The sequence below is a fragment of the Nanorana parkeri genome, unplaced genomic scaffold, assembly GCF_000935625.1.
Source record: "Nanorana parkeri isolate BGI_ZX_2015 unplaced genomic scaffold, ASM93562v1 scaffold420, whole genome shotgun sequence".
NCBI classification, from domain to species: Eukaryota; Metazoa; Chordata; class Amphibia; order Anura; family Dicroglossidae; genus Nanorana; species Nanorana parkeri.
The window spans coordinates 735243-752963 of NW_017306688.1; the positions used below are offsets into that span (position 1 = coordinate 735243).

Here is a 17721-nt window from a genome sequence, read left to right on the forward strand (position 1 = left end):
TATATATATTTTTTTTTTATTCATGAGGGCAGCCAGATGTGCTCATTACGTAGGCAGGCTCTGCTTACTGTTGGTGCTGTTCATTTTTTGCGCCTTGTTATTACTCTCTAGTAGTGCAAGTGAAGAATGACTGAATCAAGTCAATGCACTCCCTCAGTGGCTGTGACTAACCTGCTATACATGATGTATGCAGCCTCACAAGAGTAGCGCATGCAAGGAATGTTTTTATTTAGCCCAACCAATTAACACAAAACATATAAAGAAAAATATAGATGCCAAGTCACATTGTGGAGTTAAAATGATTAGGTAGAGTAAAGTATACATGTCTATAAAATGATTGGTCACATGGGAACCAGCTATGATTCCCCCCCAAGGTCAATATCTACTAATAGGGCTGACGAGTAAAAGTAAAAAAACAAAACACTTTCCTCTCTCTCCCTACTTTCAATGTGTCTGAACCACTTGTATTTTTCATTTAATTGCTCAAGATGAAAATACATATCTGCTTGGTTGCTATGGGCAGCACAGGCGGTTCCTCCAGGCATCTCCATTAATTAGTTCACTGGGAAGGTTTATGAAGACTGAGGCATAAGCGACGTGATTGGTTGCGAGCGCATACTCTTCTCTACTGTTCATAAATCAGTCCTATCGATTAGATATCGCTGTTGGACAGGCAGGGATCTATATGTGCCCTCTGTTCTGCTGCTGTGTGTGCAAGCCTCAGTATTGGAGAAAGCTGCATGGATTACAAGGGAATCATTGTTTTTCAGTAGGAAACGGACATCTGGATTTTAGTAGTCATGTAGTAACATTGCGCAGAATGCAAGCCCACTACATGAGGAATATATAAATACACAAGGCTGTATTTAATAGGGGGAAATAATGTAGTAGCTCCTAATAAACAATCAGAGATTGGTTAACATCAGTTTAGTACAGTGCAGACAATCTCGGTGCTCCAGCTATGGTAAGACAAATCTCATTATGCTTATGCCCCTGCGAGTCATGCCTGTGGCCCTTGCAATGCCACATGGGATTTGTAGTTTCACCGTAGCTGGAGTGCTGAGGTTGCCTACCCCTGATTTAGGAAAAATTAAGCTAATTGGTTGGCAATGGGTGACTGCAGTTATACAGACATTCTTACTATCATGTGACTTCAACCTGTTGGCTTACACATGGCATATATTTTCTAGATTATATTTACTAGATATGTTTGTTTGTACTTATACATGTAACTTAACCTACAAAGCAGGCCAGTTATTTATAGTCAGAGAGCAGGCCAGTTGTATTGTGGCCAGAAAACAGACAAGATCTATTGAAGTCAATGAGCAGGCCAGTTCTGTTGTCCTTGGGGAGCAAGCCAGTTCTAATGTAGTTGGGGAGCAGGCTAGCTCTAATGTAGTCAGGGAGCAGGTGAGCTCCCTGACTACATCATTACATGGCGCCCGGCTTTCTTATTGGCAAGAAAGCCGGCTCCATGCTTTTTCGTCACATAGTGATGATAAGCATGGGGGCGGCTTCCCTGTTAATCAGGAAGCCAGGTGGCGAGTTATTACACGCCACCTGGCTTCGTTGATGGGACTTCCGGTATCGGTATTCGGTATCAGCCAGTACCGCAAAAAAAAATATCGGTACTCGTACTAGATATCGAAATACCGGTATCGGTGCATCCCTAATATTTACAGTATATGAGTTGTCTTACCTACAAAACTAATCTGGTGTTACATATATTTTGGTTGGTAGGAAGGTTTACACATAAGTATTACAACGTTGTATTCAGTTCTTGCCCCGGATTAGCATAAGACTATACCTATGAGCCAGTTAAGCACACCATATGGTAATTTAGCCACTAATAGGAGGTTAGGTTGTGGTAGAGTCTTTTGTCATTTATTTTGAGATGTTCTGAGGTACTGAATGACATTTAAACCTCCCACCTAACTTTCCACAGGTTAGAGTTGCTAAAGTTGCCTCAGAAAAGTAAAACAGCAAGATAAAAACGGTAAAAAAGGCGAGCGCACAACTGTTATGCAATGTGGCAAGAGGAATAGATCTGTTTAAAATAAATTTTAATACTAAACAATTCTGGAACAATTTTGAAGCAAAAACAAAAACAAAAGTTAAAACGAATTTTTAAAACGAATTTTTAAAAATTAGTTAAAGAATGGGGTGAGCCAGCTTCTCGTTCAGGGGGAGGGACCCTGCAGACACATGTAAAAAGGAGGGTGGAAAGAAGCGCTGCAACCCTGGGATATTGTGGGGATAGATAACAACTTTAAAAACTTTAAAAACAATACTGGACTGAAAACTCACTGTTTGGGTGGACCAGATGAGGTCTTGCAAATCAGGAGAAAGGCTGTATGGATCGCTCAGCAGTGTCTTCGGGCGATCGGTGTGGATGTGGTAAACGGGCCAAACGTAGTAATGGTGGACGTAGTAATGTCCTGCCGGTGAGGGGTATGAGTTTGGAAGTATCTGGTTTGGTCCCCTGGTGGTGGAGGAGAGATAGTGGTGACAGCTAGGAGGCTCCTGTGGCTGGAGCGCAAGAATTTGCCGTCCTGTAGCCTTGTTTGTACAGAGGCTCTGCACTGAGGGTGTTCGTGCCGTCCAATACCGTGGGAGATCAGCTGGCCAGGCTGAGACCCGACGGCTGAACGGGAGCGAGAGTGCCGCTCTGTAGCGGTTTGGAAAACTGTCAGCAGTCGTTGTGACAGATCGTTTTTGGAGACAGGCACGGGGCTGGAAACCAGTGCGGTCTATCTCGCTGGGTGGTGGGAATGTCAATCGGGCAATTTGGCTACGCGTTTCGAGGTTCAAGACCTCTTTGTCAAGCCAGAAGTCCACACCGATCGCCCCAAGATACTGCTGAGCGATCCATACAGCCTTTCTCCTGATTTGCAAGACCTCATCTGGTCCACCCAAACAGTGAGTTTTCAGTCCAGTATTGTTTTTAAAGTTTTTAAAGTTGTTATCTATCCCCACAATATCCCAGGGTTGCAGCGCTTCTTTCCACCCTCCTTTTTATCAGAAAAGTAAAACGAATACAGAGAAACACTGGACTTTGTGTATGGTAGTTACACAAGGCCACCATAGACTATTTTGAAGCGGCCAATTGTAGACTCTATTGGAAGGAGCACAACCTGGGGACAAAAACGGAGCGTTGATACCCTATAGCCCTATAACCATACCCCACATAGCCCTATAACCAACCATACCTTCTGTCCCAAATTTGAAGGGACTATCCCTCATTTGGAACCAAATCCCACTGTCCATCTTTCCTCCCCAGTACTTTCATTTCTGCCAAGCATATAGAAACAAAAAGTAGACACAGCTATTTGCTGCAGTCTATGCCAATCTACCAATAGTACTCAAAGGGATCCTAGCTGTTGTGTGAGGGAGCCCAATTTTGAAAGATGCAATATCTACACTTCCTAATTTACCTTCTCTTCTAGATGAGCAGGGTACCCCTTTTCTGGGAAGAAGCAGCACTATGATCTCTTTCCAAATAATAATCCATAGCTTCCACATGTCCCTCATTTGCAGGGGACCAGATGATCCTCCAATGAGCCCTGAATATGTAGGGCAAACATTAAATAAAATCCAATAAGATCTAAAAGTGTAGGAAATGGGGTGATCTGAGGACTGAAGGTGCACGCCCAAATATTAACTACCTCCGGGCCGGCCATAGTAAAATGTCTCCATAAAGCGGACCTGTCACATATTTTGCTATCACATAGGGTGGTTTCATTAGCCCCCCTATGTGATAGCAATAAAGTTTAGTGGGGAAAAAAAATAGGAAAAAAAATGTAGTCCCCCCCCCAATTTTTTTTTAAAGTTACACATAAAAAAGAATACATTTTTTTTTTTTTAAGTCCCCACCCATACATACACGCATGCAAACATGCGACGGGGTCGCATACGTGCAAAAAAGACGATTGCGCCCATTACGCCGCACATGTTACATATCGCCGCGAACGTCGAAGTGAGAGCAATACTTCTAGGGCCATCAATCACTGATAACACTAAACTGATGAGCGGTAAAAGCTTTTAAAGTGTCGCCTATGGCCAATTTTGGGTATGGTAGTTTTCTGCGATGTCGCGAGTGCACGCAATTTTAAATCTTGATATGTTTGGTGTCTATTTACCAGACGTGACCACATCTTTTATATTTTACCAAAAAACTGGGTAATAATAAATGTTTCCTAACATAATGTAAAAAAACAAATTTCAGTCATTTTTCCTAATTATATTAAAAAATAAAAACCCCAGTGGTGATTAAATACCACCAAAAGAAAGCTCTATCTATCCCCCAAAAATGGTATAAAATTCATTTCAGTACATTGTTGCATGAAGGAATAAATGTCAGTCAAAGTACTGCAGCGCTGAATACTGAAAAATGGCCGGGACAGGAAGGGGGTATAAACACCTCGTCTTGAAGTGGTTAAGAGATGCTTAGGCACGCCAAGTTCTTCCTTCCTCTGATGGGCCACAGTGTCCCTGTCCACCCCTGGCAGGGATGATACCTTTTTTGCAACCAAAACCCCCTGTCCCTCTTTCTTCCTCAGTTGTTCCTCTTTTAGGTCTGATGTATCAACCTTGATAAATAAAATGTAAAATGTAACTGCCAAAAGTGTTAACTTACACTAAACCAATCATCTAACCTGTATATTATTGCATTTGATATTTTCAAAAGCCTTTATAAAAGAAAAGTATTGATAACTAAAAGCACTTGTGGGGGTAACTGTTTTTTTGTGTGTTAATTTTAACTTTTCATAGACTATGTACCTGGGAAGGAGGGGGGGAGTGGCAAGGGAGCATGTATTCTTTGTCTACATTGTCCTAAAAGGTGTCTCGCTTGTCATCTGAGTATATTGGCAATAAGACCCATTTTTACCGCCCAGGTGGCAGTCTTCCTTATGGATGGTACCTTGGAAGAAACTACGGACCTGATATCTAAGATGATGGAGCAGCCCACAGGCCAATGCTTGGCTACTATGACTGTGTGTGTATAGAGACAGACAAGAAGCGTTGTCTACAGACACCTCAAAAATTGCCTATCCATAAACCCAGAGGCTTCCTACCTTTACTAAAACCTTCATTAATATCACCCCTACCATACCTAAGCTAAACTGCACTAGCTCTCCCCTCACTACCAATGGTGCTTGTGGTATGGAGGAGCATGTGATCTCCTATCATGTGACAGTGCTCGCATTTAGCAGTCAATTCCTAGACCCAAGCAGTGTTGCATAACTAAGGGATCGATGTCACCACTCCCTTTGGTATCTAACACTAGTCAACACTTGGCATTTTAGTGCCAGCTGCAATGGAGGCAGGAGTGGGGAGAGAACATTGGCAAGGTGAGTATTAGTGGGTTGGAGAGCCTTTACAAAGCCACCTTAACGGGCAAAGTGATCATGGGGGTTTACCCAGGGAGTAAGGGGGGTGTTAGTGATCCTGGGGTTAACCTGGGTTTAAAGGCAGGGGTGTTAGTGATCATGGGGGTTGACCCGGGTTTTATGGCAAGGGTGTTAGTGATCATGGGAGTTGACCCGGGTTTTAAGGCAGGGGTGTTAGTGATCATGGGGCCTGGTCCGGGCTTAAAGGCAAAGAGGTGTTAGTAATTATGGGGGTTGACCAGGGGACTGGGTCCTATTTAAAAAATGATCACCAGGAATGAGCAAGGTGACAGTGTCCCTTTATATCAGCGTAACAGCCAGGCAACTAGTATTTTATAGAAGGGAAGTCAGAAAAAACACCTTCCAGGTCTCTCTCAGCACAGATGTCTTTTAATTGCCTTTCTCTACCATTTACACAACATAATTGGTTGAGGACACTCTATGCTGAATGATTTACGAAGCCCCTCTAAGTTCATCGTATGTTATACGCATGTCAGGGATGCAAATGTCAGCGACTTCCTGGCGTCATATATAACGGCGGCGGGGGCCGGATTTAGCATGTGTCGCAGTGTCATTAAGCTGAGCTGATTGCGATCACATTAACCTTTATATAGTTCTAACGTGTGCCGAGCTCTCAGCCTCTGTCCATTAATTGCTTCTTCACTACTTACAAATCACTAATCCAATAAAATTGTCACGGGACTCGCTCCCTGCAATGCTTATTCAGTGGTGCCAATGGCGCGGTGACACCTCCTCACCCTCCGGTAGGCAGGTATCACTCAAGGCTCATTGGGCCTTATAACAGAACGTTTACTCTATCAATTGTCCCCAACTGCCCTCTTTCACTCATACAGGAAATCTTCCATTCAACCTTTCATCGAGAAGGTGCTTCATATACAGCCCCGTCCTCTCATTCCACCGAACAAATCAACTCATTATTGTCATTTCGTATTCAATTACTGCCGTTATTACATTACGGCACGTTGCGTTCCGTTTTAACCGAATCATCGCGACGGAAGGTTAGTTTAACCCTTTCCCCAGAGGAGACGTGTTCAACCGAGGCACGACTTCATGAAGGCAGGTCTGGTCGAACGTTGCGGTATGGATTTTTTTTTTTTTTGCAAGGTCTTTCTTTTAACGCTTCCGTCGCCAAAACTGCCGGCGCTTCCTTCATTAATAGATAACGCAGATCTCGAAGGCGGCCCCTTGTCGAGATTTTGGATTTGATGGCTGCATGGCGTTGGCCCCGTAGGGGTTAACCTGCGCGTATACAGTGAGCTATGCAGGCCGCACAGCTGGGCTGTGATCAATATTTTTCTATCAGTGTGCAATGTCCCAGACAGGAGTGGGGGGAAGGGTATGGATGGTGGACTGACCAGATGGGGACGGTAGACAAGGAAAACAAGCAATGGGGGGATATCAGGCGCTGTACCTTGTGAAATCTATAACATAATCAACCGCGGCAATACAGCTTTATTGATAATTACCCGCACAACAAGATACACACATGAATATAACATTACCTGGGATTAGGGATTAATAATGTAGCACCATCCTTATGCTACAAGTGAATCACTAAATAAGAAAAATTCTAGCAAGGCTCATGTTCGTTATAGCGAAGAGTGAACGCCATTATTTCACATCAAATGTCGTAATGAACACTTGTGTGAAACTGAGTACAGTTATTTAAATACAGCCGTCTTGATGTGATGCTACTAGTCATGGCCCTTAAAGCTGAACTCCAGGCTGAACAGCTAAGCAAACAGATTAGATGAATACATGGGAGCTGTTATAGCTGCCCAAGGCTTTTTTATTTCTGTCCATCCGGTTGTGACATTTACACAGCTCCGGCACACAATACAGGCCTGTCTGGCAGAACAGAAGACCTGATTTTTTGAGCTGCAGTTTAGTAGCATTTACAGGTTTCCTTGCCACCTTGTGATAGGACAGTGGAAGGAAAAGCAGTAGACTGATGAGCTCACCTCTCTGTAACCCTGCTCTCTCCTTCCATGAGCATGACCTTGACTACTGAGGCTGCTTTTCCTTCCTCCAGTCTGAACTTTGCTGTACAGGGAATGCAAGAGGCTGAGACTGAGTCAAATTCAGGTGCTTACGGTGCTTGCATTTAATTAAAAATAAATTTAAAGAATAAGTGCACTTTCAAACAAAGTGCACCTATTCTTTTTTTGTCCCCTTCCTCTGAGCTAAAAGGTGCCAGTCTCCCTCTCCCAACAGATGCATACTTACCTTAGTCAGATGTCCATAGCCTCCTGTATTGACATCAATAGGCCTCTCTCTCCTGGCCACTCTACGGGGCTTGTCTCCCAGCCAGGAGATGGAGGTAGATGCAAGCCATTGAAGTCTTTGGGCGTTACTGTGCATGACTGGCCAATATAGAGAGGATGGACAGGATGTAAACAATCCCCAGAGAACATGGTTATTGGTTTAAGGTAAGTATACGTCTGCGGAGGGTGGGGATGGGACCTGTTAGGTCAGGGGACAGGGGCAAAAAGGATAAGTGTACTTTGTTAATTGTGAAGTGCGGTGGTAAGTAGTCAGTATATATGCCTTTAATCCATTGTAAATCCACTTCTAATATGGCCCTCATACTGTACATACTGTAGCAACCAAAGCTATATAATGCAGTTTAGGAAACACATGCATACCAAGAGCCTTATGTGCACCCTAAAATTAAAAAAAATGTCAAATAGTACCTACATTCTAAACTTAGGTCAACTTTACTCAAACAGGCACTGAGGAACAAAGCTAGAGGCCATAAAGTGTGTATAATCTTATTTATCAGTTGTAAAAAGCTGATGCCATAATCCTCCAGGTTACATGACATGAAGTCGTAGTGTCAGTGCGCTGGGGCACCCACAGAGGCTTCAGTCAAAGTAATGCAGAGGTCACATGACCAGGAACCAGAGCTTAATAAGACCTATTTTTACACCTGAAAGATAACCTTCTTTCCATTTATAATATGATGATGTGAGGTTAGGTTTACCCTTATATGTGCTCTCTGAAAAGACTATGATCGCTTTCCATTAAATTCGCCCACTTTTCTGTTTTACAGCTTGCAAAAGGAAAGAGCAAGAGCAAAGCAAAGCCGAAAGAAACCACGTGCCTAAGCGGCACCGCCTGGTCTTCACCGACATCCAACGACGCACACTGCATGCCATTTTTCACGAGAACCAGCGGCCCTCCAAAGAGCTGCAGATCACCATTGCACAGCAGCTGGGCCTAGAACTCTCCACTGTTAGCAACTTCTTCATGAATGCACGCAGGAGGAGCCTGGACAAGTGGATGGAGGAGGGTCACGGGCGCCCGCCTTCCTCCTCCGGCTCTTTAGCCTCCAAAGGTGGTTCGGCCATTGCTTGCACCAAAGCATGAGACGATGCCTACTACGCTATCAACCAAAGATAGTACCCGCTCAGCCTCCATAGTCATCCCTTCTCCATTCTTCGGGACACCGTCTCCAAGAACGTTGACCTTGAGGGGTCTTAAGAGGACTTGTAAAGGTGACGAGTGACTGACTGCCCGTTCTGTACTCGAGAGTCTTTCATTTTAGTCGTTTCGGCTGACACCTCCTCTTCTGTGGAGATCTGTGGGTACAGAACGGTTTGTACACATTATTTATTTATGTATTTATTTTCTATGGCACTGTCAGCACACAGAGTGCACTACAGAAAATACAGGTATCATGTTTTAAAGCCCTTTCAGCAATGACTTGGAAGACATAAGACAAGGGGATCGGTTGGCCGCCAGCCAAGGATTCTTATTGTAGTTCTTTTGCTTGAGTCACTAGGCTAAGGAACAACATATAGGTTGTTCTTTTAGGCCAAACACAGGTTTTCACGCGACACTACAGCCTGATTCATGACTTACCTAAAACCTTTTCAGGCTATGCATTCTTGATAGATGTGGGTGGAGCTGTAAGAAGACATAAGGCAGGCTCCTGTCGGTCATGTACATTGGCAAAATTACCTATTATGGGGTCGGTTTCACACGCCATATCCATTTCTCTTTGATGTCGCACTGCTATCATGCATCTTGGCTGGCAATTGTTGTATGACACTACAAAAAAAAAAGAAAAACACAAAAACAAAAAATACCCTCTACCTCTCTTTTGTAGCTGGGAAAGGTGGGCTGTTGAGGTGCTTCACATTAACCTAGCCTAAGGCTTCATATTCCTATTAGGGCCGAAACGGTTACCAAAGTTTTTTCTGTTGAAAATAAAAAGGTCCATAGGCATTCAAACTTTTTTTTTTTTTTTTTACTTTAAATGGTGTTGAGCGAGGAGAACTTTGAAAAGAATAAAGACCACTCTGATTGTGCATGGAACAAATAACTCTTCACAAACAAAGGTCCTCCTAGAAATTAAATTAATTTGCCTTTAGTAATACTTTAAATCAGATCTTACATGAAAATTGGAAGGTCAACTTATGTTGATGCCCCCAAAACCTCAGTGAAAGCTATAGAGAATAACATTTTTGAAAAAAAAGGTAAAAAAGAAACTTACCTTAAACTTCAGCTTTCGGAAAGCTCTGGCCCAGGCGAGGGTGACCTTGTTGGACCTTCTTGCTGAAGGCTGAAAAAGCTGGTTCTGAATGCCAAAAGAATGACCTCCTGAACAGTGCTGGAGCAATTTCTTGAGAAAGGCCCAGTGATGTCACCGGAGTCTACAGGAAGTGACCATAAATGGTTAGAATTTCATTCGAAACTTAATATGAAATTCAGAGAAATTGTTCGGCATAGCATTAGAGGATGCCATCAGTTTTTTTTTTATTGATCATGAAATCACCAAAAGAATAATGCAAATCAAAGTTTATTGAAATTTATAAGTATATTGTATAATTAGCAGCATATAATATTATATGCATTTGGTTCATCAGTCCATTTGGTTGTATTGACTATACTACATAAAAAAAATGAATGTTTCAAAAAAGATGGTTTTCAAACTAAATTCTAACTGTGTATGGTTACCTTAAGATAAGAATTTTTTTAAAAATGTTTTAATTATTTTAATTATATTTATTTAGCTTTTTATTTTTTTAAGCTTTCCTGGGAGTTTTTGGTGGTTGGAGGCTGCAACATAAGCAGACCTTTCATTTTCATGCAAGTCCACTTGCATGACTTATCCTCAGATGGGATCATTCTACAAAAAATGTCTGCCATATTAAAACCACTATCATGTTTTTATTTCTGTCCTTGCTGGGATTGTCCCTCATTTCCTGCCCCTTGGCCTCTGTCACTAGGAACGGAAGTGAAGGGAATGTCCTTTATAGAGGCACAGATAGCAATAACCATAAATTGAACTACAAACATTTTTTTATATTGTTGTGTCCCCAGTTTTACTTCCTGTTCTGGACATGGGTTGTGTTACCTGTCTCCACAATATGCAAAACTAAAAAAGGGTTGTTGCATCTGATGAATTTGTTTTAAAGTTGATCTGTATTTTCCCAATACTAGACACCAGGTTTGCCTTATAGTAAGCACCATAGGTAGGTTTTTCTGACCTTAGGAGACCAGAAAGCTGCCCATCGTCAGATATGGGGAAGCACATGACTCCCTGTCCCTCCCTATAATGGAGCACTGAGTACCTGAACTGCCAATTGCAAGGTCCCAGTACTGTCACATGGAGGGAGGGAAGCTTGTTGAGCTTCAGGCAAGTTTCAACTTAAGCTCTGGGGTAGTCTGGCAGCAGATCATGCAGTGGGGGATGTAAGCGTAGCCTTTCCATGGTGCCTACTATAAAGCTGGCCTAGTATGGTCAAAGTACAGGTTCACTTTAAACTGACCACACAAAGGCAGAGCTTTTATTGACTAAAGACATGTAATCTTCTAGCACAGGGTGAAAGCTAGTTGTTTTTTGCTTGATCAAACATCTCATGGAAGAAACTTTGCAGAGAGCTTTGAGGTTTCTGCAACATCATTGACACATTCAAAGCTGGTAATCAATTGACGCCCAAGTCTTGTGCATCGCTTGTGAACAATACAATCGGCATTAGAAGCCAAGCTACATTTTTTTGGACACTGCTGCCTAACGTATTGCTGTAGAAGGCCCAAATAATTAACTCTTAATTTGTTCTAAGAGAGCTTCGCCACCCGCAGTGGCCTCTGCAAAGAAACAGAAGATGTAATGATTAATAATTCCTCGCCCCCCAACAGCAACAGATCCCTGGCCACCCGCTTGAGTAGCGCTGACCCCAACCCCACTGGTGAAAATTCAAAGCCTCGCTGTGCAACTTTGAAGAGACGGTGACCTTTTCGCCTTCAGAAGCTGTGGACTGCAGTCTGGATGTACAGCCGGACCCACCCTGGGCTCTTTTCATTTTATTTCTGACCAGCTGACGGGGAATTAGTGAGTTCAATGGAACAGTGGGAGATGAGAGGAGGCGGAGGTTGGAAGGTCAAGGCAGTATCCATTCTCCAGAGTCACTGATCACATCCTCTGTGCGGGTAAATAACCCTTCTTACTCCAGAGTCATCTCCAATGCGTTGTCCTGACTCAGGGCTAAATTCACAAAGAGATGGATGGATGGGTGGACAAATTATTTTAACCCTGTTCATTATTTTATTTAATGATCATTTCAATTTTCAGTTTACAAAATTATTTCTGCTACATACTACTCATTCTTATATTTATCGGTACGTTAATGGATCAGTCCCACCAAAGAAGTCAACCCATTGGGTAGTTTTTTTATATCATTTGGAGTCTCTATTGGTAAGAACTCTGCACTATGCCAGTGCTGGTTACCATTCTCCTTGCTGAATTTTTTAAATTGTATATCATAAAGCTGGAACACACAAAGGTGGTTGGGAGCACTGAAAACTTTCAGGTGGACAGGAACAGATTCAGGAATTATTGCAGAAGGATCTCACAGTTGGAGTATCCAATACACATGAGAAGCTAGGGGCTTATTCAAGTTACCAGGCTCTGTCTATAACCAAAAGATTTGTTTTGGGTGGACTTGTCCTTTACATAAGTATATGGAGGTGCTTCATCAAAGCCCACATGCACAAGTTTTTTTTATATCTTTCAGTAAATGATGCTCTCTGGTATACAGGCTATTGACAGAAAGATATTAATTCCCGAATATGGGTGCCTTCATGAAAAGGATCACCATGACAATTATTGGCTACCTTAATGAGCCGACAAGAAAGTCCAGCTCTCTGGGTAGTACTATCCCACCTATTAATGTGCCATAGCCCAACATCTTGGGTCTGCTATCGTACTCCAGCCGCCAAAGAGAAGTAGCCCCAAAATAATTGTTCTAAGCCTTAGTCCACTAATCAATTAAATAATCACAATTTTTGACTCCATGGATTTTCTTATTTTCAATGGTTAGTCGAATCCTTTTATTTTGTCAATGAACTCTGGACAATTTGGCTGTCTGTGACCTTCCAAAAAAAGTGTTTAGATGCTGACCAGATAGCTTTATGACAGTACAGATGATCAATACACAAAGCTCCATCACGATACTAGACCTCAACACCACCTCAGCCAGTCATAGTGACTTAGATAGATTGTTACCCACCCAAACATGCATGGATATTAAGGAGGCATCATGTTTTGCACTACCATCATAACCTGATAATATATAATTTTATAGTAGACTTCATCAAGCACTACTCCATTATCCATCGGCGTGGCTAAACTGGCATATCAGTATAACTCTACCTCATTCTTGGGGGTTAGAATAAAAAAAGTCTTGACGGGTATTTCTAATACAGCTGTTGACCTACTTTGAGGTACAAGCTGAAGGCTACTGTCTCTGAAATATTGTTAGATATGTATTCAAACGTTTCCTAAAATGTCATTTCCTTGGCAGCCATCTTGGATCTAGCATGTTACCGGTAGGCAATGCTTATTATGGTTTCTCCAAAAGTGATAGGATAGCGTAATTAATGTTGCTTGGGGTTTGACCAATTCATTGTAATGTGCTTACTTTGATGAACCATTTTTTTTTTCTTTTGCATTAGTTCATGTCTCTCAATATGTCTGTCGCACTAAAATAAAATTGTTAAGATTCAAAATGGCTGTTCTGTAAATTTAAACTGGTTGGATACTTAAACGGAGAAAAAGTTTTCCGCCCTTTGTATAACTTATACCAAAGAATTTGCGTGTGACAATTGTTTTGTAGGCCACGAAAATTGCTTTTGTGAATTTGTTCAGCTTTTTCTTTTTTTTTTGTCTAAACACAAAACCAACAGGGTTAAAGGATAAGCGATGCCAAATCAAGGTCATTATTGGAGGTTTACATTACATATTGTCATGGACTCACCGAAACCTAAATATGTTCATCTGAACTAAGCTAATGAATAAATTGGGGACTTTCAAGGGATGAAGTTCTGAATGACAATGAAGGTAAACTAAATAATGGAACAATCAGGATTGCTGGATGACAATTCAATGTTCGAGGTGTTTTGTATATTACCAGAGTTAATTCACAATGTGCAATCCTTTTCAAACTTAACTTCAAGCTGGATATGAATTCAAATCCATTCCCTGCTACTTCATCTTTATATATTATAAATGATTTACTTCTCCAGCTTAACGATTTCCAATGGAACGTATTGGGGTTGATCACATGTAAGACGTCACGTTTGACATCAAATTAAGCAGAATTCCGTTTTATGGCTTCCTCCTGCTATTGAATTAGAGTGTAACCTACCCCCTGGATTTGTATAATACAATCCATTGCATTTCAGACCACAAAGACAGGCATACCCAACATACGAGTTTTACTTATGATTCTGAGAAACGGAATGGGTTGCCATAGGTTGTGAATTGTGATACAATGGGGTTGATTTATAAAAGGAATAGAAAAGTGAGGGTAATTGAGTCTGTGTTCACTCTGAACGTGCTAGAAAAAAAAATTCCTTGCTCATGATGGTGTATTCAAAATGAACGCAGCTTCACCTTATTCATTATCATTGACTCTGTAAAGTCAACTTACACTATGCTAGCTTAGCAGCTTATTCCTCATTGCTCCTTATTGTCGCGCATTGCTCTCCATTGTTCCCTATTGCTCCTCAATGTTCCTAATTGCGCCCCATTTTTCTCCATTCTTCCCCATTGCTCCTCATTGTTCCCAATTGCTCCCCATTTCTCTCCAATCTTCCCCATTGCTCTCCATTGTTCCTGATTGTCCTCAATTGCTCCCCATTTCTCTTCATTCTTCCCCATTGTTCCCCATCGCTCCACCTTGTTCCCTATTGCCCCCCATTGCTTTCCATTGTTCCCCATTGTTCCTTTTCCTACTAAGTGAGCCCATTATAGTGGCTGGTTGCTATAAAATGGTATAGAATTCTGTTACCCTGTTCAGTCCTTCCCAGGTGCATCCGCCTGATGTTATCAAAACCGCATTGTGAAGTTACATAACTGGTAATGTCAAAAAATTGTGTACAAAAAAATCAAGGTATTTCAAATTTAGTTTATGAATTTATTTGGTGTTCATACACACAGTGTTAAAAAAAAATCAGCCGTGCATTTTAATATATAAATATATATATGACATATACCTGTATAGAGAAAAAAAAAGAAACTTGAATGTTTAAACTTTGTTATTTGTGCTAATTAACCAAAGTCTTTTTGCCTGTACACATTTTAAAACACGTACATTTTATACCAAAGTTTTCTCTCTGATACCTCATCGTGTGATTTGTCCTTGGTGATGTTACGCAGAAATTAAATGTCCTTTGTTGAAAGATTAAATGTCTGTGTGCTGTTTATTTGAGCTGAAATATAGGAAGCGAGTGTTAGTCCATGCCAATGAAATGAAAATAACAAAAATAAAATTATAGTTCAGAGTGGAAGGTTTAGAAATTCTGTCTGTGTCTCCTTACTACCTCCAATAGGGGGCACAGCCAGGCCTCCAATTTTGGGCACGGGCACCATGAGGTAAGCATGGGAACCCGTCAGGCTCACACATCTTCCCCCTTCCAAAATGCCCAACATGAATTGTTTGGTGTGTGCTGAATTCATGGTAAGTAATGGGTGGAGGAACTGAGGGAGTACCCTGCCGGGTACAGGGTTATAGATTGGGGGGATCTGGATTGCTGGTAAAGGGTGGGCACAGTCTGCAGTATGCCAGGAATATATGCCAAAAATACCTTGCAGAACATGTGCTGTACATAGGAGGGGCCCAGTAGCTCCACCCACTACAGGCTGCCTGCAAAAAAAACTACAGGGGAGAGCGGGTACAAGACCACTCACCCTGCACAAGAAGAGAGGGCAGTAGTGACCGGTCTTTACTACAGGAAGTAAAGTCTCACACCGGATTACTGCACAGATCTGCACAATATCATGTATATTCTGATATCTGGCAGCACCACATGTGTCTTTTATTAAAAATGCCTTGGTTTTTTTCGGCAGAGAAGTTTGCGACTATTCCTGGAAAGATGTCGGTGAAACAACAAGCGACTGTATGTGTGTGGTGTCAATAAAAAAGTGATCAATATCTTTATAATCAGATCATTGTTTGGAAGGTACAGAATGATTGGCGGTGTCTCCCAATAAAGCAGAAGATGCATTATAGATGCCATTAGCAGCTCCCTTCCACTCTTCCTGGACGGCTTTGTCATCTTTATTGGAACAAACTACAGTATGTAGATGGCAAAGATTTATTACCTGGACCTGTAATAATAACCCATCGCCCAGGCCGAGCTTCTTCCAACCAGTGATCAGCACCCTGTTTGTAAGAAATTATACAAAGACACTGACCTTGACAGCAAAGATCTGTCACTGCTATAATAAACTTGGCACAATGTACAAGAGAAATCTGTATGGGAATGATTTATAAATCACCTGCCCATCTATATGCTGGATGAATGCCGTATTGCACAGAATTCCGGTGTTCTATCGAAAGTTCCAACTCCTCTAGTTCTCCAACCATCTGACTTCCGGTTTCGATAGAAATAAGAGGTTTGGCCGAGAAGGCTCTACTGCACGTGTCCCACCCGTGGCATTTCCCTATACACATAGTACACAGCAATAAAGTATTAAAATTAAATAGGTTTACAGTAATCAAGCATGTTATACAGTATATCTCAGTTGCCCTACTCAATATGGCCGCGGCTTGCGGCCATATTGAGTGGGGCAACTCAGATTAATAACGTGCTGGATTACTGTACTTTAGAAGAACTTTCTATAGAACACCGGCCACTAGATGGAGCTGAGAAGCATAGGCATTTCCTGTGGTCCTTGGCTCCATATGTTTGTATTACATAGGGCATGATTTATAAATCATTTGCCCAGCTGCACGCAGGAGGAATGCTGATCAAATGGCATTCCTGCCACTAGATGGAGCTGGGAAGCATAGGAACTTCCTGTGGTCTTCGGCTCCATATGTTTGTATTACATGGGGGATGATTTATAGATCATCTACACAGCCATGCTCCGGATGAATGGCATAGGCATGGCATTCCCATCACTGGATGGAGCCAAGGAGCATAGGAATTTCAATCTGTTTGCATTACATGGGGGATGATTTATAAATCGTTCACACAGCCATTTGCTGGCCGGGTACCATTTGCATGGCAATCTTCCCACTAGATTGAGCTGAGGAGCATAGGAATTTCCTGTGTAGTTCTTGGCTATGACACAGATCAGCCCACTGCTTCAACCTTTCACCTTGTGACTTGTTACAAAGTCACAGTGTTGCAGACTGATTGCTGAGGGAGAGGAGACTGCGGAAATGCTACCTCTTGCCTGCAGCAGACTGATAGAATTAGATCTACTGTGTTCAATGCCAAGCCAAGTATACTGTGGGGATCTCTTCTATTGAGGAAGCTGCCACCTGTTAGTCATACCACTCATATTCACATCACTTTAGACCCCATTCACACCTAGCGACATACCTTTTGCAGCGGATCCGCACGGCCGGGATAGCGCGACTTTCGGGGCGACGTTCCAGCGACGATCCAGCGACGGTAGCGCGACCTTCCCCGTCGGGCTCCATAGAAAAAAAGCAAAATCGCGCAAAATCCGCAGAAAAAAGGGTCCGGTAGAAGCGACTTGCGACCGCGACGCGCGACGAGCGACGCGCGACATGGAGTTAAGACAGCTCCATTGAATAACATTGGCCGGCGACTTCTCGCGATATCGCGCGGCAAAAATGCGCGATATCGCGGCGGAAATCGCGCGACAATTCGCTATATGTGAACGGGGCCTTAAGGAGCTGTAAGGTCCCAGCATATGAAAAATTGGGATTGCAGTCCCCTGATACAGCGCTACCACGAGGGTGAGGGTGATTGGGTATGGGTTTTTTTTCGCGCTTGGTGTGCAGCTTCTAGGAAAGCGGACCGGGGTGTCCGACGTTTGTCAAGG

The 17721-nt window shown here is 42.4% G+C and overlaps 1 protein-coding gene across 1 annotated transcript in view; it reads left to right on the forward strand.

The window, feature by feature from the left end:
- Positions 1-8870, forward strand: part of LOC108789802 (hepatocyte nuclear factor 6-like) — a 15911-nt gene extending 7041 nt beyond the window's left edge. The window contains exon 3 of the mRNA XM_018559902.1: positions 8464-8870. Within this exon, the coding sequence (XP_018415404.1) occupies positions 8464-8780 (317 nt within the window). The 3' untranslated portion in view covers positions 8781-8870. The remainder of the gene's footprint in view (positions 1-8463) is intronic.
- Positions 8871-17721: the final 8851 nt, after the last annotated feature.